At 64.5% G+C, this 15,095-nt stretch overlaps 2 protein-coding genes across 2 annotated transcripts in view; one reads left to right on the plus strand and one right to left on the minus strand.

Annotated features, from left to right (window-relative positions):
• Positions 1–5,908, minus strand: part of GRIN2D (glutamate ionotropic receptor NMDA type subunit 2D) — a 29,800-nt gene extending 23,892 nt beyond the window's left edge. Inside the window, exons 1-2 of the mRNA XM_070063119.2 lie at positions 5,548–5,908; positions 2,481–2,971 (exon numbers count right to left, since the gene is read on the minus strand). Coding sequence (XP_069919220.1) covers positions 2,481–2,945 — 465 coding nt within the window. The 5' untranslated portion in view covers positions 2,946–2,971; positions 5,548–5,908. The remainder of the gene's footprint in view (positions 1–2,480; positions 2,972–5,547) is intronic.
• A 3,066-nt stretch (positions 5,909–8,974) lies between these two features.
• On the plus strand, positions 8,975–14,938 carry KDELR1 (KDEL endoplasmic reticulum protein retention receptor 1). The gene is made up of 5 exons (XM_051840061.3): positions 8,975–9,310; positions 9,968–10,068; positions 10,186–10,344; positions 13,872–14,124; positions 14,672–14,938. The coding sequence occupies exons 1-5, from the start codon at positions 9,220–9,222 to the stop codon at positions 14,704–14,706; spliced, it is 639 nt and encodes a 212-aa protein (XP_051696021.1). The 5' UTR covers positions 8,975–9,219; the 3' UTR covers positions 14,707–14,938.
• The last annotated feature ends 157 nt before the right edge of the window (positions 14,939–15,095 follow it).

Here is a 15,095-nt window from a genome sequence, read left to right on the forward strand (position 1 = left end):
CCTCCTGGCCGCTGCTAGGGGGCCCTCGGCTCCCAGCTCGCTGACTGCGGCTCACCCCACACTCTCCTGTTCCCCCTGGAAGCCTGCCTCTCGGGACTGCTCAGGGCCGCTGCAGAGCCACAAGGCCTGAGTCCCCACGCGGAGCAAGAGGACACGGGCATGAGGGACAACCCGCCTGTTGGGTTGTTTCTGCGCAGGTCTGGGGGCTCCTTTGTTACAGCAGCAAACATCACTGCCCAGAGCACACCGGCGGCCAGCGGCGGAACTACAACTCCCAGCATGCACCAGCTCCCGGTGTGCGCCTGGGAGACTACATCTCCCAGCATGCCGCGAGGGCGCCGCGGCTCCCACTTTCCTGTCTCTGGTTTTCCTCCGGACTCCCCGTGTCCTTTCCCGCCCTCTTTCTCAGCCCGAACCTTAAACGAGGGGTGCCCCTTAGTGCTCTCTCTCCTCCCTCCCCGGCGATGTCAGTCGGGCCTGGGGTTAAACTGTCGAGGCCGAGCAGGCTAAGCTGCTGCCTGTGACACCAGCGTCTCATGTGAGCACCAGTTCGAGTCCCGGCTGCTCCATTTCCGACCCAGCTCCCTGTTAAGGTGTCTGGGAAAGCAGCGGAGGATGAACCACATAACCTAGGCCCCTGGCACCCGTGGGGGAGACCCGAATGGAGCTCTTGGCTCCTGGTTTCATCCTTCATCCTGGTCCAGTTACAGTCTTTGCGGCCATTACAGGAGTGAACCAGTGGGTGGAAAATTCTCTCTCTGTAACTGCCTTTCAAGTAAAACATCTATAAAAAAATCAAACTTCCAGCTCTTTCCCTCACCTCAGACCAGCTTCCCGTCTTCTCTCTTTGGTTCCACCCCAAACCTCGACCATGCCTTCCCTGTGCCTCTCACCCACACCCAGGCCGTCTCAGGTCCTTGCTGCTCTCCGTTCAAACATCTCCCCGCCTGTCCAGTCCTCGCGGTCACCACTTCCCCTCCCCACCTCCGCTTCTACTCCTGCAGCTCTCCTTCTGCTCCCGAACGGCGGCCACCGTGACCGCTTGCAAATATCGATTGCATCTCATCCCCTCTTGGTTGGAAAACATCCACCAGTGAGTCAAGACTTCAGAATCAAGTTAAAGCCTTGGCTGCACCAGGCCCCTCACCGGCTCCAACCACGCTCCCTCCTCGCCCTTTCTCCGACGTCTCAAGCTTTGCCCTCAGCTGGCCCCTCCTGGGGTCACCGTCCTGGCTCCTCCCGCCTTGGCTCTCTCCTCAGGTGTAGCAGGGAGGCCTGCGCTGCCCACGATCCGCCGCAGTCATCCCAGCATCCTGCCCGTGTCCTCCAGGACACATTTTACCCTTCCCGGTCTCGTCTGTCTCCTCATTAGAATGCAGGCTCCATAAGGCAGAGGCCTCGGCTCCCTCCACACTCACACACCGTATTCCCCAGAACCTGGCACAGAATCAGGGCTCAATAAACCCTCCTGTGCTGTAATGAGAACAGCGAGTGGGTGCAAGTGGGCTGGGGGCCCCTGTTCCAGCATTCAGCGGGACACAGATGGCGCCCTGAGGACCACTTGTTCCTCCAGCCAGACTGCACTTCCATAGACTACATTTCCCAGAAAGCAAAGTGCAGACACTGGGCGGACCACAGCGCCCAATGCACGATGCAACGGGCTGGGTCACCTTAGCCACCACGGAGCTGACATCCAGGAAAGAACAAGTTCACCTTCCAAGTCTGCAAATCTGCTTACAGATCTCTGGACAATGCCATGCCAAGGAGAACAGCCAAGTGGGACGGAGGTCCTTCCAGAATGCTATGGGCTGAACTACAAGTCCCAGCATGCAACGATGACCCAGTCACAAAGCCACTGGCCCTCACAGCAGGGAACCGGCCCATTTAGGCCCCACCCACTCAGGCGGGTCCCGCAGGGAGCCCCACCTCCCTCTTCAACTGGCCCCGCCCCGGAACAGGCCACACCCCCGTTTCAGGCCCCGCCTCCTTGTCAGTCCGAAGGCCTGGCTCGGTCCAGGCTTCTCCTGGCTACCTGGACGGCCTCTGAGGCCTCACTCCAAGCCACGGCCGGCTATGGCCTCTACCCTCCGCGGCCCACTCCCTGGCTGAGCCGCCTCTACCGCAGGTCTTTATACCCGCTTTCCATAGCTGGACACCCCCTCCTCCCCGGCAGGCCCCCCACCTCCCACTGGCGACTCCCCCGCCTCTCGGCCCCCTCTCCTCCCCATCCCAGTTCAGCCTCCTCCTCCGTACACTCCGCCCTGTCTGCACCCCAACCCTTTTGCCCTCACTGATCCCAGACCCCACCCCTACCCGCCACTCGCCTTTCTTGCGGTCACTCACCTCTAGGACTGGGCCCAGGTAACCCCCCACACCCTCCATGGCCTCTGACCCTGCTTCTCGGACACTGCCCCCAGTGACCCAGACCCCCACCCCCCACCCGGGACGCGGCCCCGGAGCCCAGTCCCCGCCGCGCGCACCTTGGGCGTGAGCACGAGCGCCGCGCCGCCGTGCACGGCCACGATGGGCAGCGAGGTCTGGGCCGACAGGAAGTCGAGGATGGGCGCCACGGCGGGCGCGCGCGAGTCGTCCTCGAAGACGACGCCGTGCACGCGGAGCCCCGACAGCAGGTCGCAGAGCTGCAGCACCAGGCTGCGCGGGTCCGAGCCGTTGAGCACCAGCGCCACGGGCCGCACGTCCAGGCCCGGGCTGCGCACGGCCGCCGCCACGGCCGGCCCCAGGCGCGCCGCCTCGGCCGCGTACGCCGGCCCGGAGAACACGAGCGCCACGTTGAGCGGCCGCGCCCCGCCGAGGCCCACGCCGAGCCCGCCGGCGCCGCCCGGCCCCGGGGCCTCCTCGGGGAACGGGCTGGCGCAGGCTAGCGCCAGCAGCAGCAACATCCTAGCGGGGCCCCGAGGGCCGCGGGGGCCACCGGCGCCGCGCATCGCCTGCGGGCCCCTCCGGGCGGCCTCTGAGACACGAGGTGGGGGTGGGATGGACGGAGGAGGGCGAGAGACGGGGTCAGGGGGACACGGAGAGACCCCCGTGGCGGGGGGCGATGGAGCAGAGGAATTGGGGTGTGAGAAAGGGGGGAGCCACAAAGACGCGCAGGGTGGGTGTTGGGGTGGCAGGCAAAGAGGGAAAGGGGCGACAGGGATAGGGGAGGCTCGGGGTGGGGGCGTGGGGGGGCGAGACAGGCGCAGGAAACCCGCAGAAAGTTGGGCAGAGAAGAGAGAGACCCCCGCAGCCGCCGCCGCCCGCGAGACCCGCGCACAGACCGAATCGAGGTGCGGGCAGGCGAGGAAACACAGGAGACAGAAATAGAGGCGAACCGGAGCCCGAGACCCCCGCCAGCGAGGTGCGCGGCACAGACATGAAAGGCAGCACAAAATAAAAGGGAGGAAAAGTGAGGGACAAAAATGAGAGAGGGAAAAGGGGTCAGGTGTGTGTGGGGGAGAGAGAGAGAAGGCGAAATTAGTGGGGCGTCCTAGGGAGAGGAAAGGCCCCCCAAAACCTGGGCCCTCACCCCGGCCACAGCCTCCAGCCCCCAGTCGTCCCCTGACTCCTGTCCCTGGCCCCCTCCCCATTCTCAGGACAGTCGGGGGAGCCAGGCTGGAGGGAAGGGTTGGGGGCACAGCTGTGGTGAGCTGTTGGGGGTGGGGGGTCCTCTGGCTCCCAGCCCAGAGCAATTTAGTCAATTAGAAGAAGTGCAGCGTCTTTTCCTGTGCCCCTGTCAAGTGGTGGCCGCCTGGGGCGGCTGGGCTGGGAGCCCAGACTCCCGGGTGCTGGTCTGAGGGAGGAGGGCACGGGGGACCTGGACTCCTGGTTCTCAGACAGGGACCGCGCACCAGGGGCTTCCTGAGGGGCTCGGGGGTCGGACAGGGAAGGGTTCTCTCTTGCTGTCAATCAGGCTCCTGTCCAGTTGCCATGGTAGCACAGGGCTCGTCCACCCCACAGCCAGCCAGGGTGGGGGAAAGGCCCACACCCCCTCCCCTGCCTGGAGGCCTCTCCCCACTCCGCCCCGCCCAACACCTCACCTTCCCCGAGATCCTGGCCACCGTCTCCCCACCCCCGGGGTGGGGGCTTCTGGCACGAGCCCCTCCCACTGCCGGCTCCTCCTCGCCCCTCCCCTGGTTGCCTGTCCCCAAGCAGCTGGCTCAATCAGCGCTCAGAATAGCCCCCCTCCACCCCAAAATAACCCACAGCTGTGGCCTGGCCCCCGCGGGGTTAACTCTGGCTCTCCCCTCCCTTCCCTAGGGCTGCTCACCCCTCAGCACCGCCCCCTCCAACCCTGCCTGTGTCAGAACCGCCCCCACCTGGCCTCTGCCCTTGGGGACCCACGGAGGGGGGGTCCTGCTTCCCTGTTGGGGCCCAGGAGGCACCCTCAGCCCCACCCTTCTCAGGAGGTTGGGTGTCCAGCCCATTCCCTAGGAGGGGCTGGGGACAGCACTAGAGGCCCCATTGCCAGAGCCTGCACCCTCAGGCCCCGTGTCTGCTGTCTCTGTTCTTCCTGTTCACACGGTGGTGGCCGCAGGGCCAGACCCTTGTCCCCTGCGCTGTCAGGGACTGGAGAGACGGAGCTCCCAGCCCCTCGTCCCTTGGACTCAGAAGCCTGGTCCTCCCAACTTCTCCCGCAGACCCCCAGAGTCCCAGGACCCAGGGGTCCGGGTGCTGAGCCTCCTCCACCCCCAGCAAACAAGGGTGCGGGTTCCCGGCTCCTCTCTCCCCATAAGACCCAGGAGTCCTGGTTCCCAGCCCTCCCCTCCCTCCTGGACCCTTGTCTTGCCCCAAACTCTGCCAGCCTCCACATGCCAGGTGCCCCCTCCCCCCCGCCACTGCAGCCTCCCCAGCCGTCCCACTCAGGTGCTGTCCGTGAGTTGAGGAGGGGGAGGGTGCCTGAGGCTCCTGGGGTGTCCCCATCTCCGTTGCTCCCCCCATCATCACAGAAGGAGAAGGAGAGAAGAGGCCAGTTTGATCAACAGCTCCCCCCACCCCGAGTCGTGCTGCAGACGGCGTCCTGCCCCCCCCCCCCCGGTCTCTCCCCATCCCAGTCCTGCCGCTGAGGGAGGCTGGCAGGGTGTTCCAGAACCTTGAGGAAGGGGTGGCAGCTGGGGGCCGGGGTGCCCTCAAGGTCCTTGGCAGCAGTATTAATAGCAGATTCATAGCTCTGAGATGGAAGGGGAGACGGAGAGGGAGAGGCATGGGGCCGGCCGGAGACAGGGGCTGCTGATGTGTGTGGGGGGGTGTGCAGAGAGGTGGTGAGCAGGGGAGGGAGGGGTGTGGGGCTGGGAGAAGGGCCACTGGCAGGCAGATGGGGGGCTAGGGAGGCCTGGGGTGCAGGAGCCCAGGATAAAGGGTCTCACAGAGGAAGAAGGTGGGTTTGGAGGACAACTCATGGCGGGTGAGGTGCTGGGGGGCAGGAAGGACTCCCCACCACCGTTCAGGCCCCTCCCCCCAGGGACCCCCCCCAGCCAACTTTCCCTGTCCTAGATTGGGGAGGGGGTCCACATCCCCACCCTCACCCCTGCATCCCCTGCCCCTGCTTACCTTTTCATGACCCTGTTCTGTGGGGGGGGTTGCGGGGGTGGCCAGGACCGGAACCCGGCGTCCGGCGACCCGAAGATTCCGCCGAGGGCCCAGGGAGCCGCTGGGGGTGGGGGGGCAGGCCCTGGGGCGGCGGCGGCGGCGGCGGCGGCGGCGGCGGCAGCGGCAGCGGCGAGGACCTCCTGCCTGTCCCTGGCTCCGGCTCTCCCTCCTCTTCCTCGGTCCTGTCCTGCCCTGTCTGTCCCCCAAGGTTGCGGCCACTGGGACTAGGCGAGGACGCGGCTACACATGTTGCGCTGGAAGTTGGGCCCCGGACATTGCGGAGGCTGTCGGGGTGTCCTCTTGCGGCCCGACCCCGTGGGGATCCCCCCTCCGCCCACCAGGGGTGCCTCCCCCTGCTGCTTCAGCCCCGGCTCCTCCCCCCGCCCATGTGTCCGGTCCCACCTCTCCCTGGCTCACTCGCACCCCCCATCCCCAGCGTCTGTCTGTCTGTCTGTCTGGGTCACCTCTGAAGCCAGTGGCTGGCGTGTGTCTGGGGCGGGGGGCGGGAGCCTGCCTCTCTGGGGAGCTGCTTGCCCCTTCCCTTCCTCGCTTGTCCACCCCAGGCCCCCCACCCTGGGCACCCCCACTCTCAGACACAAGCAGAAACACACACGGGCACACACGCACAGCCTCGCTTCCCTGGGATTCCCCCCGCACACCCCCGGAGCCAGAGGAAGGAGACGCGCGCACACACACACACAAGGGGGTCCGATGGGGTTCGGGCTGTCTGGACAGACGGGAGGACGCAGGCGGCCGGACGCCCGGCGGGACGCAGACAGGAGGCACAGATCCCAGGTACACAGCATCCATCCAGGCTTGGGGGGGCTCAGGGTGGGCGCAGACAGAAAGACCCCTCCCTGACTCGGCTGCGCCGCAGCCCTCACACAGACACACCCCCCCTCGGCACCACAGCCCCAGACACACGGGTCCTCACCGGGGAGATGGCAGTCCTTCGGGAGAAGCCTGGGGGCCGGGCGGACCCTCCCAGGCCGACACCCCCCGGCTGGGCACCGGTGGCCGAGGGAGGCTGCGGGCGGAGGGTGGCGGCGGTGGCGGCGGCGGCAGCGGCGGCGGCTTGGAGGAGCCGGAGCGGGAGGGATTCGCACACTCGCTATTCTCACACACACACACACACTCACTCGGGATGCGATTAACATTCAGTCCCCGTCCGTCCCTGCCGGGAGACCCACAGCCCCCCCTCCTGGCGTCCCTGGGGACCCCTTCTCCTGCCAGGGCTGGGGGGAGGGGGCTGCTCCCCCCCACTCCCAGCCTCTGCCCTCCCCCTGGGACCAGGGAGTGAGGGGCTGAAAACAAAAAGGAGGAGGAGGGCAGGTGGGGACTCAGAGCCCGGTGTGGAGCCAGCAGCTCTGCACCTGGGCGCAGGGCTTGGGGGGCCGAGTGCTGCCCCCTCCCCACGCTGAGGCTTGGGAAGCAGGGGGCTTTCCCCTGACCTCAGTGTCCATTGCCTACAGCCATCAATTGGCCTCTGTTGTCCTAGAAAGCCAGGCCTGCAAACCAGGTCTCCTTCACTGAGGCCAGCCCCCGCCTCCTCCCTCAGACCCACGAATCTGGCCCCTGCACTCCCCCCTCAGACCCACGGGTCCAGCCCCTGCTCCCCTCCCTCAGACCCATCAGTCCAGTCCCTGCCTTCCCCCCTCAGACCCAGGGGTCCAGCCCCCGCCCTCTCCCCTCAGACCCACGGGTCCAGCCCCTGCCCTCCTCCCTCAGACCCAGGGGTCCAGCCCCCATTCCCCTTCCTCAGACCCATGGGTCCAGCCCCTGCCCTCCTCCCTCAGACCCAGGGATCCAGACCCTGTCTTCCTCCCTCAGACCCAGGGATCCAGCCCCTGTCTTCCTCCCTCAGACACAGGGATCCAACCCCCAGCCCCTCCTCCCCCAGCCCCAGGGATCCAGGGTCCCAGCCCCTCCTCCCTCAACCCAGGAGTCCAACCCCAGCCCTCCTCCCTCAGATCCAGGGGAGGCTGTGGTCTGCAGGGGGAACACACTGCCTTCCCCCAGGGGTGTCTGAGCACCTGTGCATGATGGAGGTTGAGGTTGCTCAAGAAACAGGGTCCGGAGGTATTTCTCCTTGGGGCCCCAAGCACGGTTTGTGCTGGGAAGTCAGGACGCCCAGTACTTAAAAGGAACTTGGGGGCCGGTGCCACGGCTCACTAGGCTAATCCTCTGCCTGCGGTGCCAGCACCCCGGGTTCTAGTCCCGGTTGGGGCGCCGGATTCTGTCCCGGTGGCCCCTCTTCCAGGCCAGCTCTCTGCTGTGGCCAGGGAGTGCAGTGGAGGATGGCCCAAGTGCTTGGGCCCTGCACCCCATGGGAGACCAGGAGAAGCACCTGGCTTCTGGCTTCGGATCAGCGCGGTGCGCCGGCTGTAGTGGCCATTTGGAGGGTGAACCAACGGTAAAGGAAGACCTTTCTCTCTCTCTCTCTCTCACTGTCCACTCTGCCTGTAAAAAAAAAAAAAAAAAGGAACTTGGGCTCCAAGGAGGGCCCCCAGATTCCTGGGTCCCAGTGGAGAAGGGACTTCTGGACCCATGGGTCTGTGGGAGGAGGGCTGGGTCTGGACCCCTGGGTCTGAGGGAGGAGATGCTGGGGGCTGGACCCCTGGGTCTGAGGGAGGAGGGCTGGGACTGGACCCCTGGGTCTGAGGGAGGAGGGCTGGGGGCTGGACCCCCGTGTCTGAGGGAGGAGGCACTGGGGCCTGGACCCCTGAGTAGAGGGAGGAGGGGCTGGGGGCTGGACCCCTGGATCTGAGGGAGGAGGCACTGGGGCCTGGACTCCTGAGTCTGAGGGAGGAGGGGCTGGGGGCTGGACCCCTGGGTCTGAGGGAGGAGGTGCTGGGGGCTGGACCTCTGGGTCTGAGGGAGGAGGGCTGGGGCTGGACTCCTGGGCCTGAGGGAGGAGGGCTGGGGCTGGACCCCTGGGTCTGAGGGAGGAGGGCTGGGGGCTGGACTCCTGGGTCTGAGGGAGGAGGGGCTGGGGCCTGGACCCCTGGGTCTGAGGGAGGGGAGGCTGAGGCTGGACCCCTGGATCTGAGGAAGGAGGGGCTGGGGGCTGCCTTCCTGTCTCCTGGGTGGTTTGGAGTGGGAGGCCCCCGCTGAGGCAGATGCCTGCAACCCAGCCTTGGGGTCTCTGTCCCGAACTTCAAAGCTCAGCCACCAGCCTCCTGAATTCCCACCCAGGGCGGAGCACGGGCGGCTGGACTACGTCCTGGAAGAGATACGGTTGCCTGGGGCCACGAGTGCTGGATTTGGGAGTCTCGGATCCCAAAGACCCCAAAAGTTCATGGCAGGCAACCTTGCGGGCGCATTCGGCGCTGACGCTGCACGGCCGCAGGTGCGCGACAGGGGGAGCCCGAGAACCGGCTCCCGCCTTCGGGGGCGGGGCTCCCAGCCCGGGTTCCTCCCCCTCCCGCTCTCCCTCCCTCTTCCCGGCTCCAGCTCGGCCACCAGCTCCGGCTTTGGCTCCCCCTTCCAGGGCCCCCTCCGCCGAGCGGAGCCCACCCGAGGGTCCCTTTCCCGCCCCCCAGCCCGGTCGCCCGGCCCGAGCAGCAGCCCCGGGGGGCAGCCCCCCGCCAGCCCGCCTCCCTGCAGCTCAGCCCTGCCAGAGCGCCCCCAGCCATGAATCTCTTCCGATTCCTGGGAGACCTCTCCCACCTCCTAGCCATCATCTTGCTTCTGCTCAAAATCTGGAAGTCTCGCTCTTGTGCCGGTGAGAGGCCCACTGGGGCGGGGGGCGGGGAGACCGGAGTGGGGCGTCCCGGGACTCGGTGGGTAGGGTTTGGGAGCACACGGTCCTCTCCCACTGCTTGCGAGAGAACCCAGGTCTGGGGTCACCAGGGGGTCGGCCGCCTTCTCCAGCCTGCAGGACGCACAGTTTTGGGGGGGGGGGCGGCGGCAACTCCAGGACCCCAGTTCAGCCTCCCGCAGCCCCAGTTGGGCAGCCTGGAGGTTCTTGGGCTGGGAGCAGGGAGCCATGGCAGGCGGGGAGGTGGCCCGGAGTTGGTGACGTGGACGGTGGCTGCCAGGAAGGGAGCCGCGAGGGAGGTGACTGGTTCCGGGGGCAGGGGGGCGCTGAGGTCAGACAGGGTCCTCTCCCTCAGGCCCCTTCGCAGCTCAGATCGGGGGAGGACCCTCGTGGGCCCCCGGGGTGGTTATGAGGCCTAGCCTGGGATGGAGCCTCGGGCTGGAGTAGCTTCAGGGCCGGGACTGCCCCCTGGCTGTGGGCGGTGGGAAAGGGCCCGGAGCCCGGTGCTTGGGAGGCCCTTGGGGACGGCTGCATTCCAGAGCTGCCTCCAGGCTGGTCCCCGCGTCTGTGCCCGTCCGGTCCGTGGCAGCCTCATCTCTCCCTTGTCTGGCGGGGCTGCAGGGATTTCGGGCAAGAGCCAGGTCCTGTTTGCTGTGGTGTTCACTGCCCGCTACCTGGACCTCTTCACCAACTACATCTCACTCTACAACACGTGCATGAAGGTAACGGCTCCGCCCCCTCCCTGGAGGGGGGGCTGGGTGTCCTGCAGGTGGCCCAGGCCCCACCCTGCGGGCCGAGCCGCCTTCTCCTCACCGCCCCCCCCCCCCCGCCCCCATCAGGTGGTCTACATAGCTTGCTCCTTCACCACAGTCTGGATGATTTACAGCAAGTTCAAAGCCACTTACGACGGCAACCACGACACCTTCCGGGTGGAGTTCCTCGTCGTCCCCACGGCCGTCCTGGCGTTCCTGGTGAACCATGATTTCACCCCCCTGGAGGTAGGCCGCCCTTCCCGGGCCCTGCGACGGTCAGGTGGGAGGAGCCTGGCCCGACCCTCCCTAGAGCTGTCTCCTGTGGGGTCCGCTCAGACCGCCTTGTCTCACTTGTTGGGTGCGCGGGCTGTGCCAGACGCTGTGGTGAGCATTCCACCTGTGTTAGCTTTTCACTCCTAATAGTCCCATTTCACTGGTGAGAACACTGAGGCCCAGGGCATCTAAACGCCGTGTCCAGGGCCACTGGCCCAGCGAGAACCAGACTGAGGAACTGGATCCCAGATCTGCCAGATTTTATTGGCGTGACACTGGGTCCCCAACTTGAGCCGTCGGTGCCTCTGATTCCCCGTTTGTAAACTGACAAACAGCTACCGAGAGCCACACGCTTGGCCTGGTGGGAAAACACGGCTGGGCTCTGGAGCCAGCGCGCGGGGATGTGAGGCCCTGTTCTGCCCACTCCGCAGCCACGGTACTTCTGGCAAGTTCTGCAGCTTATCGGTGCCAGGGACTTCCGGCTGGCAGACGGGGGGCTCAGCTCGTCCCCCTTGGCTCCCCCGAGCACAGTGTCTGGCGGGAGGTTGGAGGAGCCGTGTCTAGGTTGGTCCGGAGACGGGAGTGCTTAGTCCCAAGCATGGTGCTTCTGCTTCTGGACCTTAGCTGCCGTGGTTCTCATCACCCGCTGTTTTGGCGGGGCCGGTACAAACTCCTCTAGGCCTTGATCGTGTGTCTCCTGGGGCCTGGCAGGAATCCCAAATCCAGGGCAGCCTTCCTGCCCTCACGCCCGCCCCCTGCCTCGTAGGAAGCTAACCCTGGGCGGCCAGACCTGCCGAGGTTTCCATTGGAAGTCAGAATTCTGTCTTCAGGCAGGATCTCATTTAAAAGTGTTGGTCACAGATTCAAAATATAGTTTTCAAAGCCAGCCAGTGGGTGACTCTAGCCCTTGGGGTTCCTTGGCTTGGCTGCAGGTCCTGGACTTTGCCTGTGTGTTGTCATTGGTAGCTTGCAACGGGCACCTACCCAAACCACCCTGTGCCCATTTTCCAGATGAGGAGACTGAGTGTGGCTAGGGACAGCAGTGGGCTTGCTCAAGGCAGCGGAGGCCAGGCCAGAACCTGGGCCTCTGGACTCCAGCTTTTGAGGCCCTTTCATGCAAAGTGTGTGTGTGTGTTGGGGGGCACTTGTGCAAAATATTGGCACCAACTGTGTGCTCAGCCCCAAGCAAGGCCTTCCAAGCATGCTGTCTGATGTCCTGGTCCCCAAAGAAGCAGGCACCTGCATCCCCATTTCTCCAAGGACTAAGGTCACAGACACAGGTGATTCGAGCTCATAGCATTCGAACCCAGGTCAGCCTGTTCCCGAAGCCCATGCTGTTAACTGGTGCATGCTAAAAAAAAAAAAAAAATCATGTTTTAAGCATAGAGGGAGCATATATTATTTTTTTTAAAGATTTATTTATTTGAAAGAGTTACACAGAGAGGAGAGAGAGGGAGAGGGGAGAGGGGAGAGGGGTCTATACCCGCTGGTTCACTCGGGAGCATATAGTTCTTTCAACATTCGGACACCGGGGTAAGATGCCTGTGTCCCACATCCCAGGCCTCAGGTCCGGCTCCTGACCCGGCTTCCTGCCAGTGTGGATCCTGAGGGGCAGCAGTGGGTTCCTGCTGCCCACTGGGGAGACCTGGATTGCATTTCTCTCTCCCTTCTTTCCCTCCCTTGAAAGGCAGGGAAAGAAAGAGACGCACACAGAGGGGGTGTAGGGAGAGGTCTTTCAATTGCTGGTCCATTCCCCAAGTAGCTGCAACAGCCTGGCCCAGCCAGGAGCCTGGAACTCTATCCTGGTGGCCCACGCGGGTGGCAGGGCCCAGGGTACTTTGACCATCTGCTGCTGCTTTCCGAGGCGCATTAGCAGGGAGCTGGATTGGAAGTGGAGCAGCCGGGACTTGAACCGGTGCTCACGTGGGATGCCGGCATCTGAAGCCGTAGCTTAACCTGCTGCGCCACGGTTCCAGCCCCTGGACTGCATCTCTGCCTCCTGGCTTTGGCCCCTGCTGGGGGCCTGTGGCCAGCATTTGAGGAGTGAACTAACGGATAGGAGCTGTCTCTGCAATTAATTTGAAATAAATAAATACTTTCAGGAAATTTCAGATACCACAAAATCGAGTAGGATGCATCAGAGCTTTCACATCCCCTTTGCTGGTGCTTCTGCAACCCCGAGGGGGTGACGGGTTCCTGAGAGCCCCAGCCGGCCTGGCTTGCCAAGAGCTTTGCTGGAAGATTCTGGAGAGTGGGAGCAGGAATCTGGCGTGTCCTTGGGTCAGTTGCCTGTCCCCTGGGCCTCAGGTTCTCTGTATTTCGGGAATAACAGGAGCTACCTGGGTGGGGTGGGGGGCGTGGGGTGAGGCTTCAGCCAGTGAGCGACGCCTGGATACCGTGAGTGCTGGCGGGGCCAGCGGGGGGGCGGGGGGGATCCCGCAAACCAAAGCAACTGCGCAGGGCCCACAGCTGCCACCTGCTCTGCTCTTGGAGGGGAGGTTTCAGTGCGTCTCGCAGACCACGAGTGGCCCAGGTGGCACTTTCAGAACCGGGGCCTGAAAAGGGGCTGGCGGGGCGCAGCCTCTTCCTCTCGTCGTCCAGCAGTCCCTGGGGTGCCCAGTGGTGGTGCAGGCTCCTAGCCCTCTCTAGACACTGTTTCCCTCCACTCACTCAGGAGCTGTGCTAGGTGCTGGGGCCCCCAGGGGGAACAGGATGTGCGCGTTCAGGTGGGCACGGCCAGAAAGGAGATAAGATGGGCTGATGTGGGGGTCCGGAAAGGGGAGACAGGACAGTCCCTCTCCGAGCAGTGGTGAGTGCAAAGGCCCTGCGCAGGGAATAAGATGGGATTGGGCAGGACCTTGACAGCCGAGATCAGGAGTTTGGATTTTTATTCTGTTTGCAACAGGGAGAAGCTGCCAGGGGATTTTTTTTTTCCTTCCTCAACTTATTTGAAAGGCAAAGAGACAGAGATCTTCCATCTGCTGTTTCACTCTGCCAATGTGTGTGACCGCCAGGGCAGGGCCACAGCAAAGCCAGGAGCCCAGAACTCCCTCTGGGTCTCCCTTGCTGAGTGGCAGGGACCCGAGGACCTGAGGCGTCACCCGCTGCCTGCCGGGGTGTGCGGGAGCAGGCAGGAAGCTGGAGTCGGAAGCGGATGTGGGACTCTTGGTGTCCTGGTGTCCCGGAGAGGAGACGCTGCACCTGACACTGCCCCTCCCCCACCGCCAGAGGCTTTCGAGTCGGGGAGTGGAGGGGAGTGGGGAGATTCCGTGCCCACCGCAGGGACGGGCAGGCGGAGGCTTGGACGGCCTGGGTGCCCAGGTTCCAACCGCGCGCCCTTCGCTGGAGCGCCGGCCCTGCTGCTCCCTGGGTGGTGCGAGCGTCTCCCCTGCCCGGCGCCTTGTTTCCTCGGGTGCTCACGGTGGTGTGCGCGTGCCGGGGTTGTGTTGCTGCCCTCCCATTCGTGCCCTGTTCTCTGCCCCGGCCTCCGCCCCGCACAGATCCTCTGGACTTTCTCCATCTACCTGGAGTCGGTAGCCATCTTGCCGCAGCTGTTCATGGTGAGCAAGACGGGCGAGGCGGAGACCATCACCAGCCACTACCTGTTCGCGCTGGGCGTCTACCGCACGCTCTATCTCTTCAACTGGATCTGGCGCTACCACTTCGAGGGCTTCTTCGACCTCATCGCCATCGTGGCCGGCCTGGTCCAGACGGTTCTCTACTGCGATTTCTTCTACCTCTACGTCACCAAAGGTAGCGGGGGGCAGGGGGTGGGAGGCCCTGGGGTCTGCTTCTCCCACTTCCCCAAGCTCATGCCCACCGCCCTCCTAGGAGCTCGACCTCCAACCCCTGCCTCCCCGGGGAACAAGGCCCTGTCCCCTTGCGTTCTAGTGCGGGAGGGGCTGCCCGTAGTGAGGATCAGGGTCAGGGCTAGGAAGCGAGGGAACCCCAGATGCTTCTGTGAATCACTGCAGAGACTGGGGGACTGCCTGTAGGAGGTGATGTTGGGCAGAGGCCTGAAAACCAGAAGCTTTGTGAAGAGGGAGGGGCTACAAGGTGAAGGGCGGGGTGTGTGTGTGTGTGTAATTCCCAGCACTCCCCCTGCTCTGGGGGTTAAGGCTGAGGCCCTCTGACCCCACCTCCCTCACCAACCCTTGGCCCCCAGCCCGAGTTCTTCAAGGGGGCAGGAGCAGCCGGTGCAGAAGTGGGGCCATGACTCAGCCCCTGGGTGAGGCCAGGGTCCCCAGCTCCGTGATCGGGGCCTCTGGGACTAACGCCCGCCCCCTTTCTCTCCCCGCAGTCCTGAAGGGGAAGAAGCTGAGTTTGCCGGCATAGCCCTGGCCCTGGCCCTGACGGCGGCGGGCGGCGGAGGAAGCTGACGGGGAACAGCCTTCCCATCGGGGTGATTTTTTAAGAACAACTTCTCCCCGCTCCCCATCCCCCTCCTGCCGGGTTTTTTTTGGGGGGCGGCGGGCGGTGGAGGACCCAAGTCTTGGGGAGCTCAGGACCTGGGATATTTGTAGTTTTTTGCCTTTTAGAAAAGAAAAAAAAATCTTTCCACTATTTAGTTTTGGATCCTGAAGACTCTTTTCTCTTCTGCGCTCTGGTCCTGGTTTTTATAAACTGTTTTTGGGTGTCCTTTGGGGGCCGGGACAGCATCACAGATCTCCCCCGCCCTCAACCCCCCTGGCTGCCAAACACTAAACCTGCCACCCCACCCCCAC

The sequence above is a fragment of the Oryctolagus cuniculus genome, chromosome 18 (assembly GCF_051225735.1).
Source record: "Oryctolagus cuniculus isolate XC-2025 breed Fujian yellow rabbit chromosome 18, ASM5122573v1, whole genome shotgun sequence".
Taxonomy (NCBI): Eukaryota; Metazoa; Chordata; class Mammalia; order Lagomorpha; family Leporidae; genus Oryctolagus; species Oryctolagus cuniculus.